We start from the raw sequence: 22,828 nt of genomic DNA, 5'->3' as shown, positions 1-22,828 counted from the left end.
GTTTCCACAGTGGGACACCTTACCGCCACAATCTGGGTGACGTACCTCATACGGAGTTTCAACAGCAGTGCCCTGTTAGGATTGAAACCCACAAACCCTTTTAGCGCCTGTGGAGCCTAACACTCCCTTCACACTGCTGCTGAATTAGCGGCTCATAACTCGTGGGTCTCCGGAAGACAGCGGGCAAGCTTCGTATGCAGATTAAAAACTGCGAAGCCGCATACACTGGTATCTTAACCCCAAATTTCGAATGTGGAAACGGAAGAGGGAAAAGTATTTTACCCGCGGGCGTAATGACGCGGACCATGAGGAACCAGAAGGAGGAAATGAGCAGGATGTGTAGAAGAAAAGTACTCTTTTGCACGGCTTTGATGTTTTCTGCGCGTCTTCCCGGAGAGTGGCGTGTTTTGTCGAGTTACACAGAGCATTGGCGCGACGTTTGATGTAATTAATAAGGACACACTTTTCTGGGCGCGTTTTCTCGGGTAATACCTTAAAACAGATTTTATGACGGAACCTGATCAACAGAAATACGAGTTAAAGGGTGTGCATCAGCCAAAATAAAGAGAATGCTACCCACTACAAGTTTAAAACGGGCCTTGAAGTCACAATGTTAACATTTAACCCGAACAGCCGCGCCATTTGTTTTAATAACAATGCAAACAGTGTTAAAAAAAATCAACAATCATTTAATTTTTAATTTGGGATCCTGAAACATCTTTTAATCTCTGTGATGCTTTTAAACATTTTTAACCCCCAAAAAACGGGCGGCAATTTAACGTAGCGTTAGAAAAGTTGATCAAGAAAATTGTAAATGTCTAGTGCTGGTGGTACAGCCTTCAAAAGAGCCTCAAGATCAATTATAAAGTTTTAGCTGCCGGTTATCTTAACCGACAAATTCTGCGTCTGACTTGATTTCAATGACAAGCAGGGGCAGATGGAAATTTATCCTCTGGGATTCGTCAGGAGAAACACAGGTGTCCGGGACGTCAGACCTGCAGGAGACGTCTCTGTTGATGACAAAACAGTATTCCCCTACCTGCAGCAGGGAAGGATGGTTTTCGCTTGAGCAGGATGCAGACAAAAGTTGTTTTTTTTTCCCCCACAATTCATTTTAGTGTCGCGACAGCCTATTCGCAAAAGTTTAAAAAACTAGCCAGAAATACGTTTCCTTCGCTTTGAATGATCTCCAAAATAAATTTGGAGAAAAAAAACCGGACGAGTGCACTAGGTGGCGCTTTGTGACTAGTAGCGATACACACCGACACCATGTTCAGGAAAGTGGTGATTCTTTCAGCCGGCACGAAATAATGCATTCTGACATACATGCACGTCTGTCTCCTCCATTTCCAGTGTCCTGACGGTGTCCGCTCAGCATCCTTGTTGCTGTCTGTCTTTGCTTGAGGCCGTGCGCTGAATATCTGAAGGGACGAAACAGAACAACATGTCGTGGGCTGGGCCCGGACGAAGCTGGGACTGGAGACCTCTAAGTAGGTCCAAAGCGCTGTTTTAAGTGGTAATTGCCGGACCTGTATGCCGGTCTTGACCAGAATTTTCCAACCACTGCCCCAGAAGGAGCCGACTAGTTGGTCGCTGAAGATTTTAATGGCGCTTGTCGAGAGATGAGGGGTGTTTTTGGCCGAAAAAGCTTTTGCATAATCTGGCCTCCCTAAAAGTTCTTATTTCGACTGAATTGGGAAATAATTTCTCCTCTCCCCATTCCAGCTGGTGTGCAGTGGGGCTCCGGGAGCATAATGGTCAAGCTTCGCAACAAGCGGGTGCTGCTTTTCGCCGTTGGATGAAATGAGTCCCACCCCGCCGTAGATAAAGCGCTTTTCCAGCGTTTACAAATGCAGAGAAATGGAAAATAAACCATAGTCGCCGGGTGATGTGTGGGAGGGGACTGTATTGACCTGAACGGGTCTGAACTTCAAACGCGGAGGACGGGTAGCTGTTTTATTAATAAGACGGCGTCCTTTGAGCGGAACAGCTATGCGCACAAGCTTTCCTTAGCCCTACCCGAGCAGCTCAGGACTCGTCGCTGCCGCCTCTCCTTTACCTGCCGATGGGGCGGAGCTCTAAAATCTCAATATCACACCCCTGAAACTGCAAGCCGAGTGGCAGGTGGTGTGCGGTTCGGGGAGGGGGAGAGCGGAGTCTTGCATTTCGTTTCGGAAGACGAGGATGCATTTTAATATACCCGTAACAGAAGAAAAAACTGACAAATTTGGTGGACGTTATGTGGTATGCCAAATACTCTGTTTTTTTGCCCTTTTTTAATGTGTTGTTGGTAGCAGTCCCTAGTTTTGTAAGTGTAACGTTAAGCTGGCTGCCAGTGACTCTTGCTTCAGTTGTGAAGCGTGTTAGTTTTTCTTAAACTGAGCTCGTATGCCTTTCGTTTCCTGACTGTCGTTATTGTTTAGGTGTACAATATTTACCTGGAGGGCCTACTTTTGTGTAAAGTAAGATACAGCGACATGCACAAATGGAACGAAGAGGTGAGGAATTCATGTTTCGCTTTTCCAAAATATTAAATCCGTTCGGCGTCTTTGGTATTGCTGTCTGGGTGTTTGTATCGGACGGCTACTCCTGAGTGGCGCAGAAGGACACTGATTCGATCAGAAAGGTTATACCATTCGCAGAAGTAAAAATGATAATACAATCACCCCTTTACTTTCCTCCGTTGAAAACGAGGTTTGTGAAAATGCGAAGAAATAGTTGTACGTCGGCGAAATTCGTTATTTACTACCAGTCACCGTTATAACTGCACACCAGACCATAGCGACTTAACGAAGCGTTTAAACCGCTTTCATCTCCTTCCTACATTCCTGAAAGTGGCTCTACACCAGTGCACTTCAGACCGTACATATTGCTAAAAACATAATGTGCATCATAATCTCACTCACGTCCGGCTCAACCGGTTTACTCCATCGTTAAAAAAAAAAAAATTAAAACGTTAACGGGGGATTTAAAATCAGGTGCGGTCCTTTCTATATCTCCATGTAAACTGAACAGAAATGCTGCAGTCCTTATACCTCGTGTGAGCCAATAATCTTTCTTCCCCCCCCAGTTGTACCCATAGCACACAACAAACACACAGTACCAAATACAGAATTCAACCAAAGAAACAGAGGATAGAGCAGAAGAGCGCTCGCAGATTTGATTGTGGAAGTTGGGAGGGAAGGGAACTGGTGGCCACTTGTGAGTTAAGTATAAAGATCAGGCTGTTTGGAGGTGAAGCTTCTGAGAAATTGATGTAGTTGGGCCTCAGCGGTTATGTGTAGTGAGGTTAGATAAGGAGAGCAAGTTGCATTGGAGAAACATGTCATTTTGAATGGAGGTGGGGAGGTTTACTACAGTTGAATGTTCACATGTTAAATTAAACGAATCAGTAATGGAATTATTCTTTCTATTTTTCCAGTTTCGAAGTCCCTTTCCCAGTGTTAGCGGTACTAATATTAGCTTTGAATAGGATGGTGTAGGGGGAAGTACAGATAGACGTACATACACGAAGGGTTATAGGGACATCAGTAGGCAGCAACCGAGCTGTTTCTTACGGAATACCGTGTTGGTAGCATGGGTGATGTAGGCACATTTTTTTCTCCCGGTTCCCTTATTCCCATATTCCAGATCCAGGGAGATTTGAAGCTGGGTCACATGTAAAGTTGCATGTCCCCTGTATCTGTATTCCTGTGGTGGAGCTGCATGACATCACCTGAGCCTGTCCTTCACCACTGTGATCTCCAGTGTTCTGTTGAACGTAATACCCCCGATGGTTGTTGCGTTCTATGAAGGTTTTGTCGTGCCAGACTGAGCAAAACCGTGCTAGGTGTGCACCAGGGCTTCGTGGAGACTGAGGACAGGCCTGGCTGTAGGGCGTGCAGATGTGCAGTATATTTTCCTGCTGCTGGAAATACCCCTGGGGCAGAGAGGGGAGTGTGGCCAGTTCCACGTCACAAGTCAAAGGGCGGAAGATGCCACCGTGTTGTCTACACTTTCCAGAGGCTCGTAGTCCCTGGGGGCCTTTAAATACAACTGAGGTGTCCGGGCTTTGTGTGTGTAGTTAAGAAGAGTTTTCAAGGACTGCGTCCCCGGCTTCCCACCCAAATATTTCCTGGCCATGACGGAGAAGATGCAAGACCAGAGAAGACACCTCCTGGAGCAGTACCTCCAGAAAGGTGGGTCTCCTGTCCTGCTCAGAGCTCCCCCTGACCTCATCAGGTCAGCCTGGTGGAATCTGTTTGTGGTAACGAGTGCGGCAAGTGTGTAGAGATAATAGACTGTGTGATTATACTGTTGCCATTATTCAAGCGCTTGGCGCTTGTGCATGATAGACACAAAGACGCAGACTGTACTGCTAGATGTCAGTGTGTTGACCCTAGGTGACTGCTACGAGGTCTAGAAGCTCGTGCAGCAAGAACGAAGTCACTTTTCATTCACAACCCAGCAGACATTTTCACTTGTGAGGAAGGTATCTTCCCGTAGATTTCAGGTGCCCGTTGAGATCAATTTAACACTCTAATACAACAAAAACAGGAATTTTGCATAATGGCGGTGATTTGGGAGGGGCTGTTTTATTTGGTAGAAATGTCTTTTCTTCTTTCAGTGGCTGAAATCTCCAGCATTGCGACGTCTGGCATTTTTTGCTCGTTCTTCAGAAAAATGCAACAGGTAAAATGTGCCCGCCGCCGCCGCCTTCACCACTCTCCGTTTGCCCAGAACAGTTTGTTTCTGCCCTTCAGAAGCAGGTGTACTTCTTATTTCTGCGACCGCAAGAGCCAGCACAGCCAGTTCTAATTCAGGTTCACACTGTTCAGTGGTTTGCTTGTGAGACTGTACAGAAGTTCAAGAGAAAGGAGAGGTTGCATGATCAAGCCCGGACATGATAAAGGAGAAATCACAGCTTGGGATCAACGGAGACAACTAAATGTAAACAAAAAACAATCTGAATGGTGTTTCAGTCTGAAACTCTTTGTCAGGTTTAATTTTTGATGATTTGGATCACTGTACCTTTAGAGTGAGAGATAGGGCACCGTTATTACGTGTGTATCTGGGGTTCTGCTTGGTCCCATGTTAGGGCTGTATGTAGGTTTGGCCTTGGCTCCTACACTCCTGCTGGCAAAGCTATTTCAGCTGAGATCTGGGCGCCTCCTGCCCTCTATCGGGGTTCTCTGGTTGTGCCTATTGGGGTGCACTGCACAGGGCCTCAGCTGAAATGCGTGTGGCTACGGTTCTGTGTTCGTCTCGGACCCAGCTGGGAGCGCATTGAGCTGAATGTCCTGCTCGTTTTCCCCAGGGGACCTTCAGGATCCCTGAGCGCAGTGTTGTGCAGGATGTCATTCTTCCAGACGGAAGGAAAATCGGAGTGGAAATCCGGATTTCAGACACAGCCCACACTCTGATGGAGGTACAAGCCCACCTGGGTCATAGATTTGTGGTTTGATTTTTTTCGTTACTTTTTTTTGTTCTTTTTTTGAAGAGTTGTGCTCTGTATCAAAACTACAGTGCGGTGGATGTTTGAGACGTTATCTTTGGGGGATTTGATGGTGCTTCGGAGCTTTACTGAATACAAGTTGCTGTGTTAAGCATAAGCACAGGTGTGTGAAAGAGGCCCCTTTGGAAGAGTATTTTCCCTCTGGATACTGAACAGGACTTGTACCACGATCAGCACTGCTGGATCTGGCTCTGATCCTGGGTGAACTGGTTAGACGAGTTTGCGAAGAAAACACACAGGTCACTTTGTGAAGGTTTAGTTGCGATACTAAATTGCCTCCACTACCGACCGCAGCTGAGGTAAAACTCTCAAAGCAAAGACTTTCAAAAGTGCCTAAGTAGTCCATCAGTATTCTGACGTCTACACTACCATCAGAAAATACTAGCTCCCATCCATGCATTCATTTTCTAGCTGCTTTATCCTATTGAGGATCGTGGGGGAGCTGAAGCTTATTCTGGCCACGCAGCAGACACAAGGCAGGGTACACCCTGGATAGGACACCTGTCTGTCGCAGGGCACATAGACACGCACGCCAGAGCCACTTTTCCCAGAGGCCAGTTAACCTATCAGTACCTCTATGGACTGGAGGAGGAAACCTGAGCACCCAGAGGAGAAGCGCATGGCGAAAACGTAAAACTAAACACAGACAGAACCCCAGGACTTGAACCCAGGGCTTCACGCCATCGATGCGGCCCTCGTATGAGCACCCGTACTGGGGGAAAAAAAATCTCATGACTAATCCTGGCATACCGGCAGCATGATTTAATTTCCTGGCCTTTGGAAGAGTCTGGGCAAATACTGCAAATGTGATGAACAAAGGAGCCAACAGGTTTTAGTGCACTAGCTCAGCTGGTGAATGTTAATATTTAAAAAAGAAAAGGCAAACGTATTAAAAGTCAAGGAACATTATACCGAATAGCAATTCGAGCGTTTGTTGTGAGGATCAATCTCAAACAATGTCATGGAATAATCTGAGGGAAATGTGTCTTGGAGGGTAATTTGAGACCTCTCAAAATCTCGCAGAAACAGTCGGTTTACTCCCTTGTAATTCTTGAATGCGTTTCTCACTGAGCCCCGCCGAAAATAAAATATTCATGTGCAGTAGGTATAATGTTGGAATCTCGGAAGCATAAAAAAACCTCGGGGAGGGATCTGGAGTCTGTCTCGTGTTCAAGTGCTTGAGTTACAGTTGTTAGCTCCGCAGACGTGCCTGGATTTGTTCAGGATGACAGTTATTTACAGAGCCTTCTGGGAGATGTGTGTTTCTTGGCAGCAGTGCCGAGGGGGAAACGTGTCTGTGAAGTCAGTTCTCCCCATGTCGTTCAGAACCACTTGTAACATGAAAGGTCTGGCTGAAACTCAGATTCAGTTTTTTTCTCATTTCTCACGATCAACATATACTGAACAGGAAGAAAGCTCTGTTAAAATACTTTTGTAAAATCGCACCCGTTTAAACTTAATGTGGTGCTGATAAGGACATAAACATTGTTACAAGTGATAGGAGGTCAGTTAGATCACCTGGCCCATTTGGTAGCAAGTAGCTGATTGATCCGTGGGTAACAGGATACCTACTAACACTGAGCTGGGCAAACGATTTTTATTTTTTTTTAAAAAGAAGTCAAAAATGAGATATAATGATGTGTTCCTGCTTAACTTAGACATTGCATGACTTTAAAACCTATAAAAACAGGTTTAGAGTGTTAACCACTTTTTATGCGCAAAAACGGGTGCTTGTTCTTCCTCGTGATCAGCTCATAATCTCTGTGTACGCTGTAAGGTTTTTACTTCTTAATTAAACTTTTAAAATACACAAATGTCATAAAAACAACACACGTTTCGAAGAGAAAAAATCCCATTCTTTTCTCTTCCTGTTGTGTGAAACTGATCAGCAGGTCTTTTTTAACACTGAGCTGACCTAACTGGGATTTAAATTCAGGGTAACTCTCAAATCTGGCAACTCTACCCACTGGTCATCAGAGGTCTTGAGTTTGTCATCTGGTCATCAGCATCATAACGTACTTATAAGAGTCATGATCACATTGATCTAAACAGGAGATATTGTATGAGGTTTTGTTGCCAGCTGAGAAAAAAACGTGCTGTAGATTCCAATGTCTGTGTGCTGCCTTCCCTGTGGAGATTGCTGCAATTCGTTTAGACTTCATGTCTGAGTGTCAAATCTATTTGGATTTTCTGCCCCATATACCGCTGAAAACATTAAAGAAAATTGACTAAGAATGTGCTCAGATTTAAAACAAATTAGCTTTACTTGGTTGCATATGTCAAATGCTCACAGTTCCCTAATGGTTTGTTCTGTTTCTGGATTGTTTGAAAAGACAGTAATAATAATCCTTACACTTGCATATCCTTGCTCAAAGCTCTCCACAAGTAATGGGAACTCCCCTCCACCACCACCACCACCAATGTGCAGCCCCCACCTGGATGATGCAGTATCACCATAGTGCACCAGAACACTCCCCACACCAGCTATGAGTGTGATGAAGCCAGTTCATAGATGGGGGGTTATTAGGAGGCAATGATGGGTAAAGGCCAGGAGAAACTTGCCCAGGATGCCGGGATCACACCCCTACTCTTTTCAAGAAACGCCCTGGGATTTTTAAATCCACCTTGTTTTTACTTCTCATCTCAAGGATAGTGCCTTTTTACAGAATAGTGTCCCCGTCACTATACTGGGGCATGAGGACTCACACAGCCCACAGGGTGAGCGCCCCCTGCTGGTACCACTAACACCTCTTCCAGCATCAGCCTTAGTTTTTCCCAGGAGGTCTCCCATCCAGGTCCTGACCAGGCTCACACCTGCTGAGCTCCAGTGGACTGCCAGCTGTGAGTTGCAGGGTGATGGAGCAGCTGTCTTAAGAAGGACGGCCTCTAGACGTGGTCTAATTTGACGCCAGCAGACCACTTGGGGTGTTTCTTCTTGGAGGTGCTCTGACATACTGAATAAGGAGGCAGTTGTTTGCAATGTTGAGCGTTTTAATTTCGGCAGCTGAAATTTCTTTTGGTTTTTCCCAGTCTGCGTGAGGAAAGAAAATCTGTTAGTCATGTTTCTGTTATTCTAATTCGATTATAGTCATCTGCTAATATAGTAGCCTCCAGGTCTTGCAGTTTTGCTCTTCAAATCCCCTATTGTGGTGGCATAAGCATTTAATTATCTCACCAGCTGATATTTTTCTTTGCACACTGTCCCCTTCCACTCGAGTGTGAACGGCTCTCAATATTCTTCTTTCTTTCATGTCAATATAAATATGGGCATCAAAAACGACGCACCCGAAATTATCCAATGGCTAGAACAGCTAATTCTTGCATCTTTGGTTCAAGTCCGTTCTGAGTAACAAGGTTTCCTTCCTGGAATTTCCATAAAGCGCAGTGTTTCATGTGCGCTCAAAATAAAATCCGTAAAACATTTCGGTCGTTGCTGTTGAAAAATCTCCATTAAGCGTGTGCTTCATCGCTGCAACTTAATCCGTCTTTTGGTTTATTTGAAGTCTGCTCCTGCATATACTCTAGGTTTGTTTGCCAGAGCTAGCTGATCTGTAGATACTTCACTGTCTGAAGCGTGAAGCTGTGTCTGAATTCTCTGGCAGATCGTGTCAGACAAGATGGGACTGCCCAGAGATCTGATGGGGTATTTCGGTCTGTTCCTCGTCCAAGTGAAAGGCAATGAAACACTGTCTGGTAAGCTGATCATGTATGGCATTATCCCTAAGAAACAAGTTGACATATCCAGTTTGATAACAGTGTCAAACACTCAGTGATAAATTGTGCAGAATATGAATGAGCGTAGTAGAGCCCTGACAACAATGTTGTCCTCTACTAAGCCTGAGGTTTAGAGGGTTTTATGCCTCTTTTTCTCCCCGGAGAAATAATTTAGCTGCTCCACGGTTTTTGTATTCCAAGCTCACTTAGCTTCTGTGTAGTACATCTGTCTCAAAGTACAGATATGCTGAGAGGGCCAAGTAGGAGTGCCATCTTTTCACAGGAGTCAACACGTCAAGTCAAAGTGTGTTGGAAAAAACTGGTACGAAGACAAAACTGCTAGATCAGGCTTTAAAATGGCGTAGGATTTTCTAGTCGCATCCAGTTGACTTAGTTGAAAACAGCTGGGAGAGGCTGTTGGACTGAGTGGGGTAGCTTAGACACCAGGCGTCTGTGTAAGTGCCTCCTGTTCTCAGTCTTAAACGAATTTCCCAGTGGTCTGCAGTCGGGTCTTCTGGTTTGCATCTCCCTGCTGATCTTGAAGCCCTCTGAACTGAAATTGTCGTTTTCACAGGATCTCGAATATCTGAATCTCTCTGTACGCTGCTTTGTGCAGGATGAAAGGTATCTTCTATATTCCTCTTCACCAGTGGTTCTCCATCCTGGTCCTGTGGGGGGTAGCTGCATTCTTCTCTGGTTTTCTCCAGTCCAGCCACATTCTTGATCACGGGCAAATTCATTTCAACTCTCGGCTGTAGGTGCGCTTTCAAACATTTAAACCATTTTGTGGGGGGTTGTAGCTATCAGCCCTGTGCTGGAGCCCCAGACCTCCCCTTGTTTGTGTGCGCTGGCTGGAATTGAACCCGTTGGACTGAAATGGCGGGAGAAGCCAAGCACAGCGTTCCCACCGCTGTCCTCCCACCACGAATTGATCACGTTTTAAAAAAACAAAATCGGAAATAACGAAGCGAAGTCTGAAGGAGCACGTTGCGGGGTGACGGCACGACGCTCCGTGAGCTGAAGTCGGGAGTAACGTCCGCCAAAGTGGTATTGCACGGCCAGCGAGCAGAGCCGCCCCACGCGTCGACTCGCACCTGCGACGCGGAGGTCGTCTTGAGCGAGCGCCAGCGGAGCGCGCCACCCCCCCCCCCGCCGGGCCAGGAGTTGGAAGAACCGCTGGGTCGGGTATTTTCTACGGGCCCATCTCGCTCATTTCGCAAATCTGCCTCCCGGTTCAGTCGTGAAGAAGCTGGTGCCCTTCGAGCTGGCTCGTCTCACTCTGGAGAGCCTGGAGGGCGGCCCGAGCGCCATCATGCTCCGGAAGAGGTAAGCTGGCGTGCGGCTGAGATGTGTGACGCTCACATTCCTTACAGCGGGGGGTGAAAGGTAAACTTTATGTGTGGTTTGCAAAAGCATTGGGTGTTCTGCAAAATGTCTGCTCCGAGGACCATATAGGACCTAGTATGGCAGAATCCTGCTGTGTGTCAGACCTTGGAGGGGACAGTGTTGCCTTTTCAGTACAAAAGGCTCGTTTCGGTTTCTGGCCCAGTGTTTTGTAGGCTGGGGAAGCCTACCAACGATTGCATTGGCATGGAAAGGGCCAAGAGAACAGCTGGATGCCTATTTAAACTTTATTTAAGTAATTGCCTGTCATTCTAAGTGCTCAGATGTACTCCTAAAAAGGATTTGTATTTTGACGAGGCGGAAGATCTGTGTGTGCTTTGTACATCATTTTTTTTTTTCAGGATTACAATACTTGCATTAACTGCTGTTGATTAAAACATGCTCGGTAATGTCTGAAGTCTCGAAGTCTCTCCCTCCGTAACAAAACTGTGAGAGATACCACCCAACTCACTGTAATTAGCCAAAATCTTGCGTCTTATACTATATCTGTTGACAAAGTATAGGAGCCTGTAACTTACACGGGTCTGCGCAGAAAATTAAGTTTGTTCTAAATATTTAAGAGTTTGATTTTGGTACCATTTCGTACAGGTACAAGTACAGTATCTTCTTGTAGACATTTGAACGTTTGATTCGTGACAAATGCCTGTTCAAGTCCAGAAGAAGCCTTTCTGTGTGCACGGGGCCGGGGTCGGGGTCAAGAGGCAGCGCTGCTGGACAGATGGGAGAATTTGCTGTTCTCGGCGGCGTATACCGTCTGTATAGGTGACCGATCACTAGAGGGCGCTGTTTTTGCAGGAGAAGGGTTACACTGCGCACCAACATCTAAAAATAATCCCCCCCAAATATCGGAGCAAAGAATTGTAAACCACGAATGCTTTCGCCTTTAGCTGAGAAGAAAAAATGCGCGATTCTATTTTTTTATAGCTTATGATTATTAGCTGTAGTAAATACAGATCTGTGTCTTCATCCAAGCCGATCCTAGTCATGTTGACGAGCGACGCGTGCTTGATCGCTTTTTTGGGTGGGGGCTGATCATTTGTGGGTCTACAAGGCTGGGGCTCATGCTATGAAGAGCTTAAGCAAGACAGTGCTGTACTATGTCAACAGTTACAGTCAGTATGGACCTCATCAAGTGTATGGCAGCATTCTGATAACCATGTGGCTATTAGGCCAGTATGTGTCTTTGGCTGCATTTTAAAGTTTTATTTGAATGTTTTTATGCTTCGGTATGCATGTAAGCATATGAAACGTTTTATTTTTTCTTCATTTTCTGTATCCGTCTGTAATCATCATAATTTTCAATTGCGTGGATGTCAGCCAGGAATTCTGGCAGTGGACAGGCTGCAGAGCTGTGATCACCCGCAATCGGATCTCGGCCGGGAGAGAGCATCGCACACACGTGAACTCTTATAGTGACTCTTTCCCCATCAACAATAGAAATAACTCCACAGAAGCAAAACGAGGACGATGGCCGAACCGATAGCGTTTGCCTCGATGTCACGTGTGCTGTGAATTTCCCCAGTATCACTCGTTCATAGTCTATTGTGAGTCTGCAGAAAAGTGAGGGAAAGCTTTATCTTAGTTCAAATATGATCGTGCTCTCTGGGGACACCAATCCCTTGTGCACTACTGATCAAGCACTACTGTAGTTGAAGACTGATCTCTTCAAGTACAGCAGACTTGACGTTTGTGATCCGAAACCTAATATTAATCTCTTACCTGGAGAGATCTGCTTTCTTGTATTGCAGTGTATCCATTTGAGGTTAAATGGTGTTAAATAACCAGAGTTGGTCTGGTTACATTTTTTAAAAATGATTGCCAGTCCGGTACTTTTCTTTGTAATATCTTGCGGAAGGGATCTGAATTGGATTAAAATGTCAAGGGTGAAAACTCGGAAACATGCAGTATTCTGTAAGTGCCGTGGAATTAGCAACCTGCAGATCACAATTGGAACCTTTTTTTAATTGATGCCTTCTCATGCAGATTACTTTCTAGGTAAGGCAAAGACACTCACTTGTTGGGGCCCTTGGCAGAGAAATGGGCCAAATGCATGATCTCCACCTGCCTGGGCAATTATTTTTAAATTAGCCTGGAATTACATTACATTATAACATTAATTACATTATATAAAACGTCTGGGTTTGATGTGGAGTACATCTCCTCTTGTTCATTTCCTGGAACATGTTTCCACTGCACGAAAATGGACAGAAATGAGAGACTCTTTTGATTCGGGCCTGTGTACTGCACTGTTGTTCCTCCCTGGTTTATTACTGCACACATGATGATGCTGATTCCTGATGATCCTAGTCTCTATCCTGCCGGGAAGCGGTTTTATTCTTGTGTGTTTGCAGCTACCTGGACACGTCCGTGGACGCGGAGGTCCTGCAGAGCAGCTGTGGCCTGAGTCTGCTTTGTGCGCAGGTGAGCTGAGGTCCGGGCGCTTGGGCTGGTGGGGGAGGACCGTCCTGAGGCCAGAGCCAGGGAGAGGACGAGCCAGTCTGCCCTCTCTCTGGGACGAGCCCGGAATCGAGGATTCTGGGAAGCGGGGGGGCAGAACGAGGGTTGTCCAGGCAGCCGTCTAGAGCTACGCTTCCGTACTCGTCTCCAGGCTGCTGCTGACCTGGAGAGGGGGTGGAGTCGGCCCACGGAGGAGCAGCGCAGGACACTGGGGGCTCTGCTGGAGGCGGGCCGGAAGAGAGAGGTACACCGCAGGAGTGCGCTCGCACCCCCGCCGACGCCCCGGAGATCAGGCCTTTCTGTATTCTCTGTAACCAGGCGCTGGTGATCAAGATCAGCGGCTCTTGACGTGAAGGCTCAGGGGCCGTTTCTTCAGACAGCGCAGTTGCCCTGTTGCGTGATTCAGGGGTGAGAGGGGTGAGCCCCTCTCTTGACTGTGGGCGGCTGAAGGATCAATATTCGTTTCCAGGTGCAAGAGGGACGAAGAGCCGCTGATCATGCGCCCCTCCTGCTCCTGCGTGTCTTAGAATAATAAATCGCTGCCTCTGCACTCTCCTTGGGCCCTGTAGCAGAGCTAAAGCCAAGCTCGGCCCATGCTGCCTCTGATTCCAGTCTGCGCCCCCCTCGCCCCTCTCTGTTCACTGGCGTTCCCCTTCAGTTCCTGCAGGCTGCCCAGCGCCTCAGGTTCTACGGCCACATCCAGTTAGACCCCTGCACCTGCGACCACCCCGAGCCCAGCTGCCCTGCCGCCGTGTGGGTGGGGCATCCAGGCCTGCACTGTTGCATCACGTTGCCTGGCAACCAGACAAGAGAAGAGCACTTCGAGATCAATCGGATGAAGTCCTGGTGTGTCAGCATGTTGGTGAGTATACAGTTGTGTTAAATGTTATGACCAGGCCGCGGATTTTAGTGTTCCAGGATACAGGCGGTCATTTTATTTAAGCATATACTGCATTTTCATGGATTCATTAATGCATTCACGATTCCCTTAGCTTGTCGTAAGCAATCAAGATGCATAAAACGATGTTGACTCTTGCGGTTTACTGGAGTTAAATTCACTGATTGTACATTACAGATAATATGGAGCTGAATTTAAGATGAAATCGTTACAGTACAGCATTTGATTGGGAAAATACAGGCTCTGACATATACGATATGGCAGCACAAGGTGGCAGTGGTTTTTATTAGTCATTTTAATTTCTGTACATTGGTTCATAAGAATATTTATTGATACTTTATTAAAACAATACATGTGCTCAACCAGTACTTCAAGGAGGTGCATGCTAAGACAAATCTGTTTTAAAAGAGCAATGGAACTATACACTCAAAATAAGCTGTTACTATCTTAAAAATTACCTTCAAATACGCAACACGTGGAAAAAACGCAATTTAATAATCAATAATGCCCAAAGTCAGTTAAGTGACATTTCAAAATGACTTCAGATTAAATTTAAGATAAATTACTTATTACAGTCACATCTCCAATCGTGTGTTTTTAATCTGATGACAACCTGGTCATTCTTTTTAACACAATGTTTAGCACAGGCCTTTTTTGAATTGTGCAGTTATTCTTCTCTTTATTGATGTTTTATGAAAAGTACTGTTGGTGCATTGTCAAGGAATACTGAATATCTGAAAATGAATTGATCCCAATTGACCACAGGGTTGTCTCCTTTCGGTTTCGGTTTCTGTTTGTGACGTGCGAGGATCCAGGAAGATGACTGGTTGTACGGGCCAAGTTTGTTCCCTTTCTGTAACAACACTTCAGATAAATGACATTAGCATTTTTTCACCAGTTTGCAGACTGTTCCATGTTTCTAAAGTTCCCCATTTGCATCTCCTTGCTGTTTGCTCATCAGAATTTGTGCTATACAAAAATACTTACGAAATTGCACTTTATTTAATAAGAGTTTATGACCACGTGCATTTTAGACTGCTGACATCTACAGAATTTATGAAAATGCTGCAGTTCTTAGATTCACTCTAACACATTTCGGGGGATTTGTAAGCACATTTTGTGCTCTTAATTCCAATATTTTTGAGGGTGGCATGCTCCTCCTTCACCAAAAATTGGTTTTGGTGGGGATGCAGTGTTATTCAGCCTGCAATCAATTTCAAATTCAAATTCATCTCTTTCTCTCAGCTGGATGTACAGTGTATGTACACAGTTTAAAGAAAAAAAAATGCTTGTCCTGTTCCACCCTTTCATAAAGTCCTGTTTTTTTTTTTTAATAGTCAAGATCGAGTCAAGATGACGCCGTGGGGCTGAGCCTGAGCTTCGAGTACACCTTTGATGACGTGTGGAAAAGCATTACTCTTCACACTAAACAGGTATCCGTCTTGTTTGGGGGCATCCCGATCGTTCCTGTGCCTGGTACACGATTTCTTTTAAAACCACAGTTCCTCAGAGATGTTCCCCCTTGTTCCTGCTGGCTCGATTCCTCGTGTTTACGGGAATTCCCTCACCACGTGCAGAGACGCTGGTGATGATAACAGTGTTTGAGGGACCTTCCTCGTTGGGCTGGTGGAAGCCGCCTGGGCCGCCCTGCAGTTTCGTGCCCGGGCTTGGCCAGCCAGGCACTGAGGAAGGGTGCTGCTGTGGCGGGCATGAACCCCTCAGTCTGCTGCACGACCTCCCCGCCATCGCTGTCCTCGACACGAGAGCACAAGAAGGGGGGGGGGGACAAGAGGGGGGGCCATTTTTGCCCCTCTGGAAATCCAGAGCCGATTGATGCAGGCGCCTCGTCCTGTCGTTTCTTGTAACAAAACCGGGATACATCGGCCTCAGCAGCACGGCTCGGCAGTGGAGTCCGGATTTCCCCCAAGCCTTGGTGGAAAGAAGCGTGTCCCGTTCGTGGGTTTGACTGCTCGTCCACGCCGTCTCCTCAGGTTCCTCTTGAGCTGTGGCTTCTGAAGAGGCCCGCTGGGTTCGTGCCTTTGCCTTGGGGGCGTTTGAGTAACTGTGGAGCTTGCAGCCTGTGAGCTTTCAAGTGGTCAGTTCAGTTGGTCCTGGACCTGTTTCCATGGTCCAGGTCTTCAGTTCAGACAAGGGTCAAAGAATGGAGCAAAGGTGAAAGGGGTAAAAATAAGAATTGGGGATTAGAATTTGAATAAATAATAGTCATATTATTATAAGTTATTGTCTAATAATATTTGACAATTTTGTCAAACAGGGGATTGTCCATATTACTTGTTCTTTTCTATCAGTACTTTTTTGACACGATAGTTCTGCACTGCTTTTTCCTAGTTTGAATGTTTTTGTAATCCTCTAATGTTACATAATGCAGTACTGTTCTGTTTAGTGTACTAATACTTTATCTCAAAACTCCAGGCAAATGCGTATCTTACCAGAAAGTACTTCGCTTGACTTACTGGTTGGAAAGCAGTTGGATTAATTGGCATGAATCTGTGTCATTGATGGAGATCTGGTTTGTTTTCACCGACGTGACAAATGGAGAGTGGTGTCTGGAGTATTAGCTCTTACTGGGTTGTGAAAAGTAGTCTGAAAATGCTGTCTGCAATCTGTCATTCCCGAATGTTTTCTTTCAGTCCTTTAGCAAATTTAGACACTAATAGTTAGGTGACCATTGACAGTAAGGATATATAGCTGAAATGGGAAAGTGCTGGTCACAGAAATATGCCATGCACGTTAAAAAAAATTAAATCTTTAGAATGAAAGCAAATCTGCAAGAAACTGTAGACCTTCAGTGTCGTGGTATGTTATGCCATGGTTTATGAAGACACTCTTGGCTTTTTATTTTTTTTTAGGCCTTCCTGCTAAGCAGGTTAATGCTGCTGGTTTTGAAAGAACAGCAAGCGAAGGTCGCTGAAGACCTCACTGACGTGGTGAGTAAGAAGGTATTGTTTTCCAGCCTTTGAGCGGACAGGCGGGCCAGAGAAGATGGAGGGTCCTGTCTGGAACGCTTGCCGCAGAATGCTGTAGTGAAAGACCTGCTGCCCTCAGTCATCTGATGAGTTGCTGGAAGACAGTTAGTTGGTCAGGAAGCAGGTTGAAAAGCAGGAAAGCGAAGGCTTCCAGCTGCCAGGCTGTCTCATCTGCTGCTGTCTTTGGGCTATGATGAGCTGGAAAAGGTTAGCGCGCATTTGAGATAGGGCTCGTTATGTTGTAGGATTTTATCCGGATGCTCTGGAAGACGGACATGAGTTGTGTTTACAGAACAGTATGTGACATTTTGGAGCCATTGGAAGGCTGAATAAGGATGCCCCAAAATGCAATACTATGTATTTTGTTTTAATGCATATGCAATAGTCTCTCTCCTAAATACTAAACCTATAGTACCCAAGAGAGGTGATCTGGAGTATAAACTGGTTGTAAATCTTTGGGTGCAGAGCACTACAGGAGAAGGCACTTTTCTATGATTCTGTCTATTCTAAGGAAATGGCCTTTTCTGTAGTCCGTTAAAACTCGTTTCGTATCTTTGCTGAAATGCACTGTGACTCCTTGCAGCACTGCAGTGTGAAGGAACAAGAGCAGTGTTTGTTTGAACAAGGTGAGAATGGAAGGCCCTGTTCTTACAGGCAAACAAGCCTTTGCAGCAGTTAAACCTCTCAACACTTTGCTTACAAACAGACCATCCAATTCCCGTCCCTGCTGAAGTTTTACTTGCTTACGAGCACCAGATATCTTCCAAGTTGATCGAGCTGTGAGCTGTGTCAATCGTGTCATTTCAAAGTGCTTGGAAAACGTTCTTGACTTTCGACGAGCGCTTGAGTTTCTTCATCACTCTGACGAGACTAACTTCAGGTTTTATCTTCATGCTCTGCAGACGGACCCTCCGAATGTGCGGAGGAAGAAGAGCATTTTCAAGAACATGAAGGTGAGTGAGGAAGAAGCCATTAAGAGCAAAAGAACGGCACCAAAATGACACTTATTTTAAATTGTTTGGACTTGGCTGAACAGTATATTGGAATATAGCATTTCCAATAAAATTGTGTTCTGAGCACACGACCACATCTCAGTACCAGGCTGTCCCTCACCAGTGCTTCACAGGTCTGGTTCCCTTAGCTTCATGGGTTTCTGAGGCTTTTATGTGTATTTTGTGACACTTTTGTGAGGTGGAGATACCATACAGGAGCTGGGGAGAGACTAAAAGAATCATGAGGAAAGGACTGTTCTGTTCATCTGTTGAGCAAACTGACTGAGGGTCAAGAGTTCAGTCGGTTTAGCTCCAGATGCAGACTGCAGAGGCAGGCTTTGTTTGATCTGTTTGTTCCACAGCGTGAATAAACACTAATTAAATGCGGAATTAAATGAAATGGCTCCACAGCTTCTCTTCGCACTGGAAGAAGGTAGTGGAAAGATACCAGCTGTGAAAGTCGCCACCCCCAAAACCCTGCAGGCAACAGAGGGAAAAGTTGTTGTGTAATACAAGTGGTGCATTATTAATTAATAGCGTTGTGTTGAAATGTTACCTAATATTGTTATTGATATTCTAGAATGTCAGTGTTTATCATGCAAATTCTCAGAAAGTGCCACACTGCCCCAGGGTGCAGGCAGTGATACTATTATAGTTATAAATACTGTGAGTTCTGTGCAAAATAGCTCCTGGGAATTTCACATGACGAGTATAAAAAGGAAAGTTTTGGCTACTGATGGCCGCTCCCCCCGTTGACAGACCGCAGCCCCCCCGAGCGTCGCGTTTCACTCGGTGACCGGGTGTCGGTTTCCGAAGTGGGGCCGGTGAAACGGCTACAGTTCGCCGCAGGGGGGAGCCGAGGCGCTCGGTGCGCGGTCAGCCGGCGGTCCGGCACAGGTCTCACGGCTGGCCGCGCAGCGAGTGCGGGCGGCGGCGCTCCGGAGAGACGCAAGACGCGCAGGAAGTCCTCGGTGGAAACAAACTGACAGGTGGAGCGAAAGTTTCTGAACAGGAGAAACTCCACGGAGATACTGCATGAACCGTAATCATCGTGATTTCCGCTCCGACCCCTTAATAATAATAATAATAATAATAATAATAATAATAATAATAATAATAGCTTACACTTATATAGCGCTTTTCTGGACACTCCACTCAAAGCACTTAATGTAAAAGAAATATAATGACCGTGATTTAGTCATGTGTGGTCGGGGAAATGAGAAATGTCTCAGGGCTACCGATAATCGCTGCTCTCCAGGGTGAGCTTAAACATCTTATTTACTATTGGTGGGCTTGACGGGATATTTCTTTTTTAATGTTCAATTTGTTCACGGGATTTTCTGAGAAAGCAAAAGATTATGACACAGTACCATTTAATAATAATGAACAGATGTGAACAATCACGATGGTACAGCGGACTTGGTACCGCAACAAACTGTATAAATCCAGCATTAAAATAAAAGAAGAGAGATAAAAGAGTAGAAAGTAAAAAAAGAGGTGTGAAAGAGAATACAGAAGTGGGGAAAAAACCAGCAGTGAAAGGACAGAGCAAGGAAGTCACAGTCTTCAAGGCCTTTGCCATTCCTGGGCCGAGATATCGAGACATGACAGCGGTGCTGTTCGGTTCCAGACCTGGGGTGGCCTGTGTCCAGAGGCCTGCTCCTTCGCTCCTTATTCTCTCTCGGTTACTCGCAGACGAGCCCCCTGGAACCCGTGTCTGGGAGACGTGCTGCCGCCGGAGGCCGGGAGGTCGTGTTTGAAGGCATCCGGGACAAGGACCTGTGAGGTGTACACGCGGAGGCCGAGGCTGTGACGACACCAGGCGTGGAGCCCGTGCCAGAGCCGCCCAGAGAGAGGCTGGGTGGGCTGCGGGCGTCCCGGCGCTGATGCGGTCCCGGGCCGTGCGAAACGTTCTCTGAGCGCAGGGCAGAGAAGAATCTTCCCTCTTCCTCTGCACAGCGAAGACAAAAGACTCTTTTTTTTCTTAACAAACCAGTTCAATTTCTTTTATTTGGCTTTACTCCCTGAAAAAAAAAACATTTCTGAAAATAGATTTTTGTGTGCGTGTGTGTGCGCATTATGAGACGACTGTCTTCAGTCTTCATTTTCGTCATCCGGGAGACGAAACCACAAAGGCACCCACACAAATGCCAAGGAGCCCAGAGCCTGGGCTCAGCGCAGTTCGTCCTCCATCAGCTGGACCCTTATAGCAACCTGGTCTGACATTGCAGGAGTTGAAACGGAAGGCTTGCTGGGCTCCGTTTTCCCTCCGACCGTCATTGACGGACAAACGTGGACTTTTCAAGCCTGCCGCCCTCCTCCGCCACTCTTGGTGACTCGTTGTCCAGACAGCAGAAGCAGCTGAGCGACTCGGACTCTGACTGACCGTACGGCGAGTCCCCTCGGGCAGCCCAGACGCTTGCTGAGCTCTGGCCCTCTGCCTCAGGGCTGTCCTGTGGGTACAGGCAGTTCCAGCAACAAGCTCGGGCCCAACACAAACATGCAGATACTTCAGACGGCCTTGTTTAAGCTGGAGAGGATTTTTAACATATTTCTGCTATTAAACAAGCCTGGAGCCCTCGATGAACAGGCAGAAGTGGGGGGTGTTTGCTGAGGATTTTTTGTTTCCTTCGAGGTCGGCAGTCCGTTTATTGTAGTCGTTCTGCCAGCAGCTCTTCCCTAAACAGCTCTGTGCTTCGAGAATGTTTTCAGCTGCTCCCTTTCTGTATATTTTCCGACGCCTGTCTCATGAGCCGTAAGGAAACTGGCAGTTCTCTTGTTTGGCAGGCTCCTTTCTGTTTAGCTGGGGAAGAAGAAGCTGTTGAACTAGAAGGCTGGCACTACAGTGTTTGTTGCTAGTGCCCCCCACCTCTCTCTCTCGGGGGGCTTGGGCCAGCCACAAAAATGCAGGCAGCACTGTTCCGCACAGGAGCTGGAACAGAACCTCCACTTCACCACAGGGCAAGGACAGCCTTCTGCAGGGACACAAGGGCCTTGCTGTTGTGGGAAGTTGTTATTGTTGCTTTGACATTCCCTTACTGAATAAAAGCTAACGGGAGCACACAGGAGATGGTGCACAAGGCTGTTGGCCTCCTGTATGATTCCAAGACATTCGGCATTTCGGCCTTTTTTTTTTCTTCCCAAAAAGCCCTTTCTGACTTGCAACATTGTTAAATCGAGGTCAGGCAGCTTCAAGTGATCCAGCCCGGGAAAGTTCTCAAACAACCCGCGGAGTGGTCTGATTTACTGGGAATTTGAAACGGCCTTCTGCTTTTGTTTTCACAGACTCTCGCGGCCCTCCTGTTTCTGATGTTTCTTTCGCATGCTTTGTAAAAAATTTCATTTGAAGTTTTGGTGCCAGGACTGCCCTTCTGTGATATGCTAGATATGTGTTTTTTTTTTCCTCTTTCCCTTTTCTCTAAAATGACTTTTGTGGGAAATCATACAGTTTATTTAGTTGGTACAATGAAATTCAATGCCATTGGTTCTGCGGGTGCTGTGTTCTGGCAGGGATCAAAATGGTATAAAATGACAGTACGTGCTGGATAGAAACCGAGGTGCCCTTGTCTAGAGGAGGAGTGGGATTTGTCTGTGGAAGATCAGTACAATAGATGCACTGCCTCATTTGACCCATTAGAAAGAAAAGCTAGCAAGATGATGGACAAGAATACCCAAACAACATATCTTTATACTCTTGCCTGGAGGATTAGTGAGATTCACTATAATGTCACTTCAAATGTTTATATACCATTTGACATATAATGTACTTTTTCCTGCATTTTACTTACATCAGACACCAGGTTACATCTCTCTGGGAGAAAGTCCAAAGATCTGCTGGATCTGAAGTCTTCCTTCCTCCCTTATTCAATGTTGTTCATGCAGTGTTCATGCAGTTCTGCTTAGTGCAGGCTGTAAAAATGTCATTACTGTAAATACTGTAGTTGCTGCCTTTTGTGTGGATGTTGAAATTGGTTACCGTAAAGCATTAAAGATTGTTTGCGCACGTTTTAATACTCTCCCGGTCGTTCTCAAGTGACAGCGGGTATCGTTGTCTTTTAGTTGGTGTGTTGGGGCTCGGCACTGTCCTAAAGAAGCAGTGGTTTGAGCTCGTTGTGTTGGGGGATAAGGGTATCCTTACACAGAGAAGGCTGTATCACCGGTGTGGTTGAACCTGTTTCCTGTGTCGGTGTGTGCCCGGCGCTGGATTGGTGTCCTGGCCAGGGTGTGTCCCTTCACCAGCTGCTTGCTGGGACGGGCTCTGGCTCCCCCGTTCCCCTGTACTGGATAAACTGGTGAGAAGGTGGAGGGATAGTTTTCTGTTCAGGTGTGCAGAATTGTCACTGGAGGGTGTCCAGTGCCAGTCAGGAACGTGGAGGTGCCCGTACCGATGATGTATAACCATCGAACCCCCCAGGGCAGCTCTCGGCAGCCTCAGGCCTCACCCAGCGCAAAGAAAAACACGACTGAAAAAGCGCTGTGAACTGGTGCTCCGCGAGCGATGCTGTGGAATCGCACCCTGGGAAACATCAAAACCGGATGAGCTTACAGTATCCCTGCCAGCGGAGGCATTGAAGACCCATGCGTTTTTTACTGCGTGTACACGAGCGCTGTGGTGCTTCACCTGTGCAGGGGCAATGTTACCTGGACTGGGTTTTCTGACAGGAGCATCCCTGTAGCCTGGGGCTTGGTCTGATCAGCTTCAGCCCACACTCTCTTCTGGGAGTCAAGGAAAAAGCCTGACAAGCCCCATTGTTCCCATGGCTTTGTGTCATTTAATGGGAAACAGGTGGCTTGTCTGCCTACAACACACAGAACAGAACTAACTACATTTCTAGGTACTGTACTGCGAGTCACACTCTCTGTACACTCCCCATTTACACAC

At 46.4% G+C, this 22,828-nt stretch overlaps 1 protein-coding gene across 4 annotated transcripts; it reads left to right on the top strand.

Annotated features, from left to right (window-relative positions):
* Positions 1-1,214: 1,214 nt before the first annotated feature.
* On the top strand, positions 1,215-21,957 carry LOC148651032 (sorting nexin-31-like). 4 transcript variants are annotated; one of them, XM_088600814.1, is made up of 14 exons: positions 1,215-1,490; positions 2,424-2,498; positions 4,064-4,178; positions 4,607-4,671; positions 5,297-5,407; positions 9,097-9,187; positions 10,447-10,534; positions 12,964-13,033; positions 13,221-13,313; positions 13,728-13,931; positions 15,305-15,400; positions 16,838-16,915; positions 17,857-17,907; positions 19,642-21,957. In XM_088600814.1, exons 2-14 carry the CDS (start codon positions 2,478-2,480, stop codon positions 19,729-19,731), a joined length of 1,173 nt encoding a protein of 390 aa, XP_088456940.1. In that variant the 5' UTR covers positions 1,215-1,490; positions 2,424-2,477; the 3' UTR covers positions 19,732-21,957. The 4 variants fall into 4 exon arrangements, with proteins under 4 accessions (XP_088456940.1, XP_088456941.1, XP_088456939.1 ...); XM_088600812.1 differs by lacking the exon at positions 1,215-1,490 and adding an exon at positions 1,505-2,244; XM_088600813.1 differs by lacking the exons at positions 1,215-1,490; positions 2,424-2,498 and adding an exon at positions 1,504-2,244.
* The last annotated feature ends 871 nt before the right edge of the window (positions 21,958-22,828 follow it).

Source organism: Lepisosteus platostomus, chromosome 12 (assembly GCF_059453375.1).
Source record: "Lepisosteus platostomus isolate fLepPlt1 chromosome 12, fLepPlt1.hap1, whole genome shotgun sequence".
Taxonomy (NCBI): Eukaryota; Metazoa; Chordata; class Actinopteri; order Semionotiformes; family Lepisosteidae; genus Lepisosteus; species Lepisosteus platostomus.
This window is presented reverse-complemented; position numbering and strand designations above follow the sequence as displayed.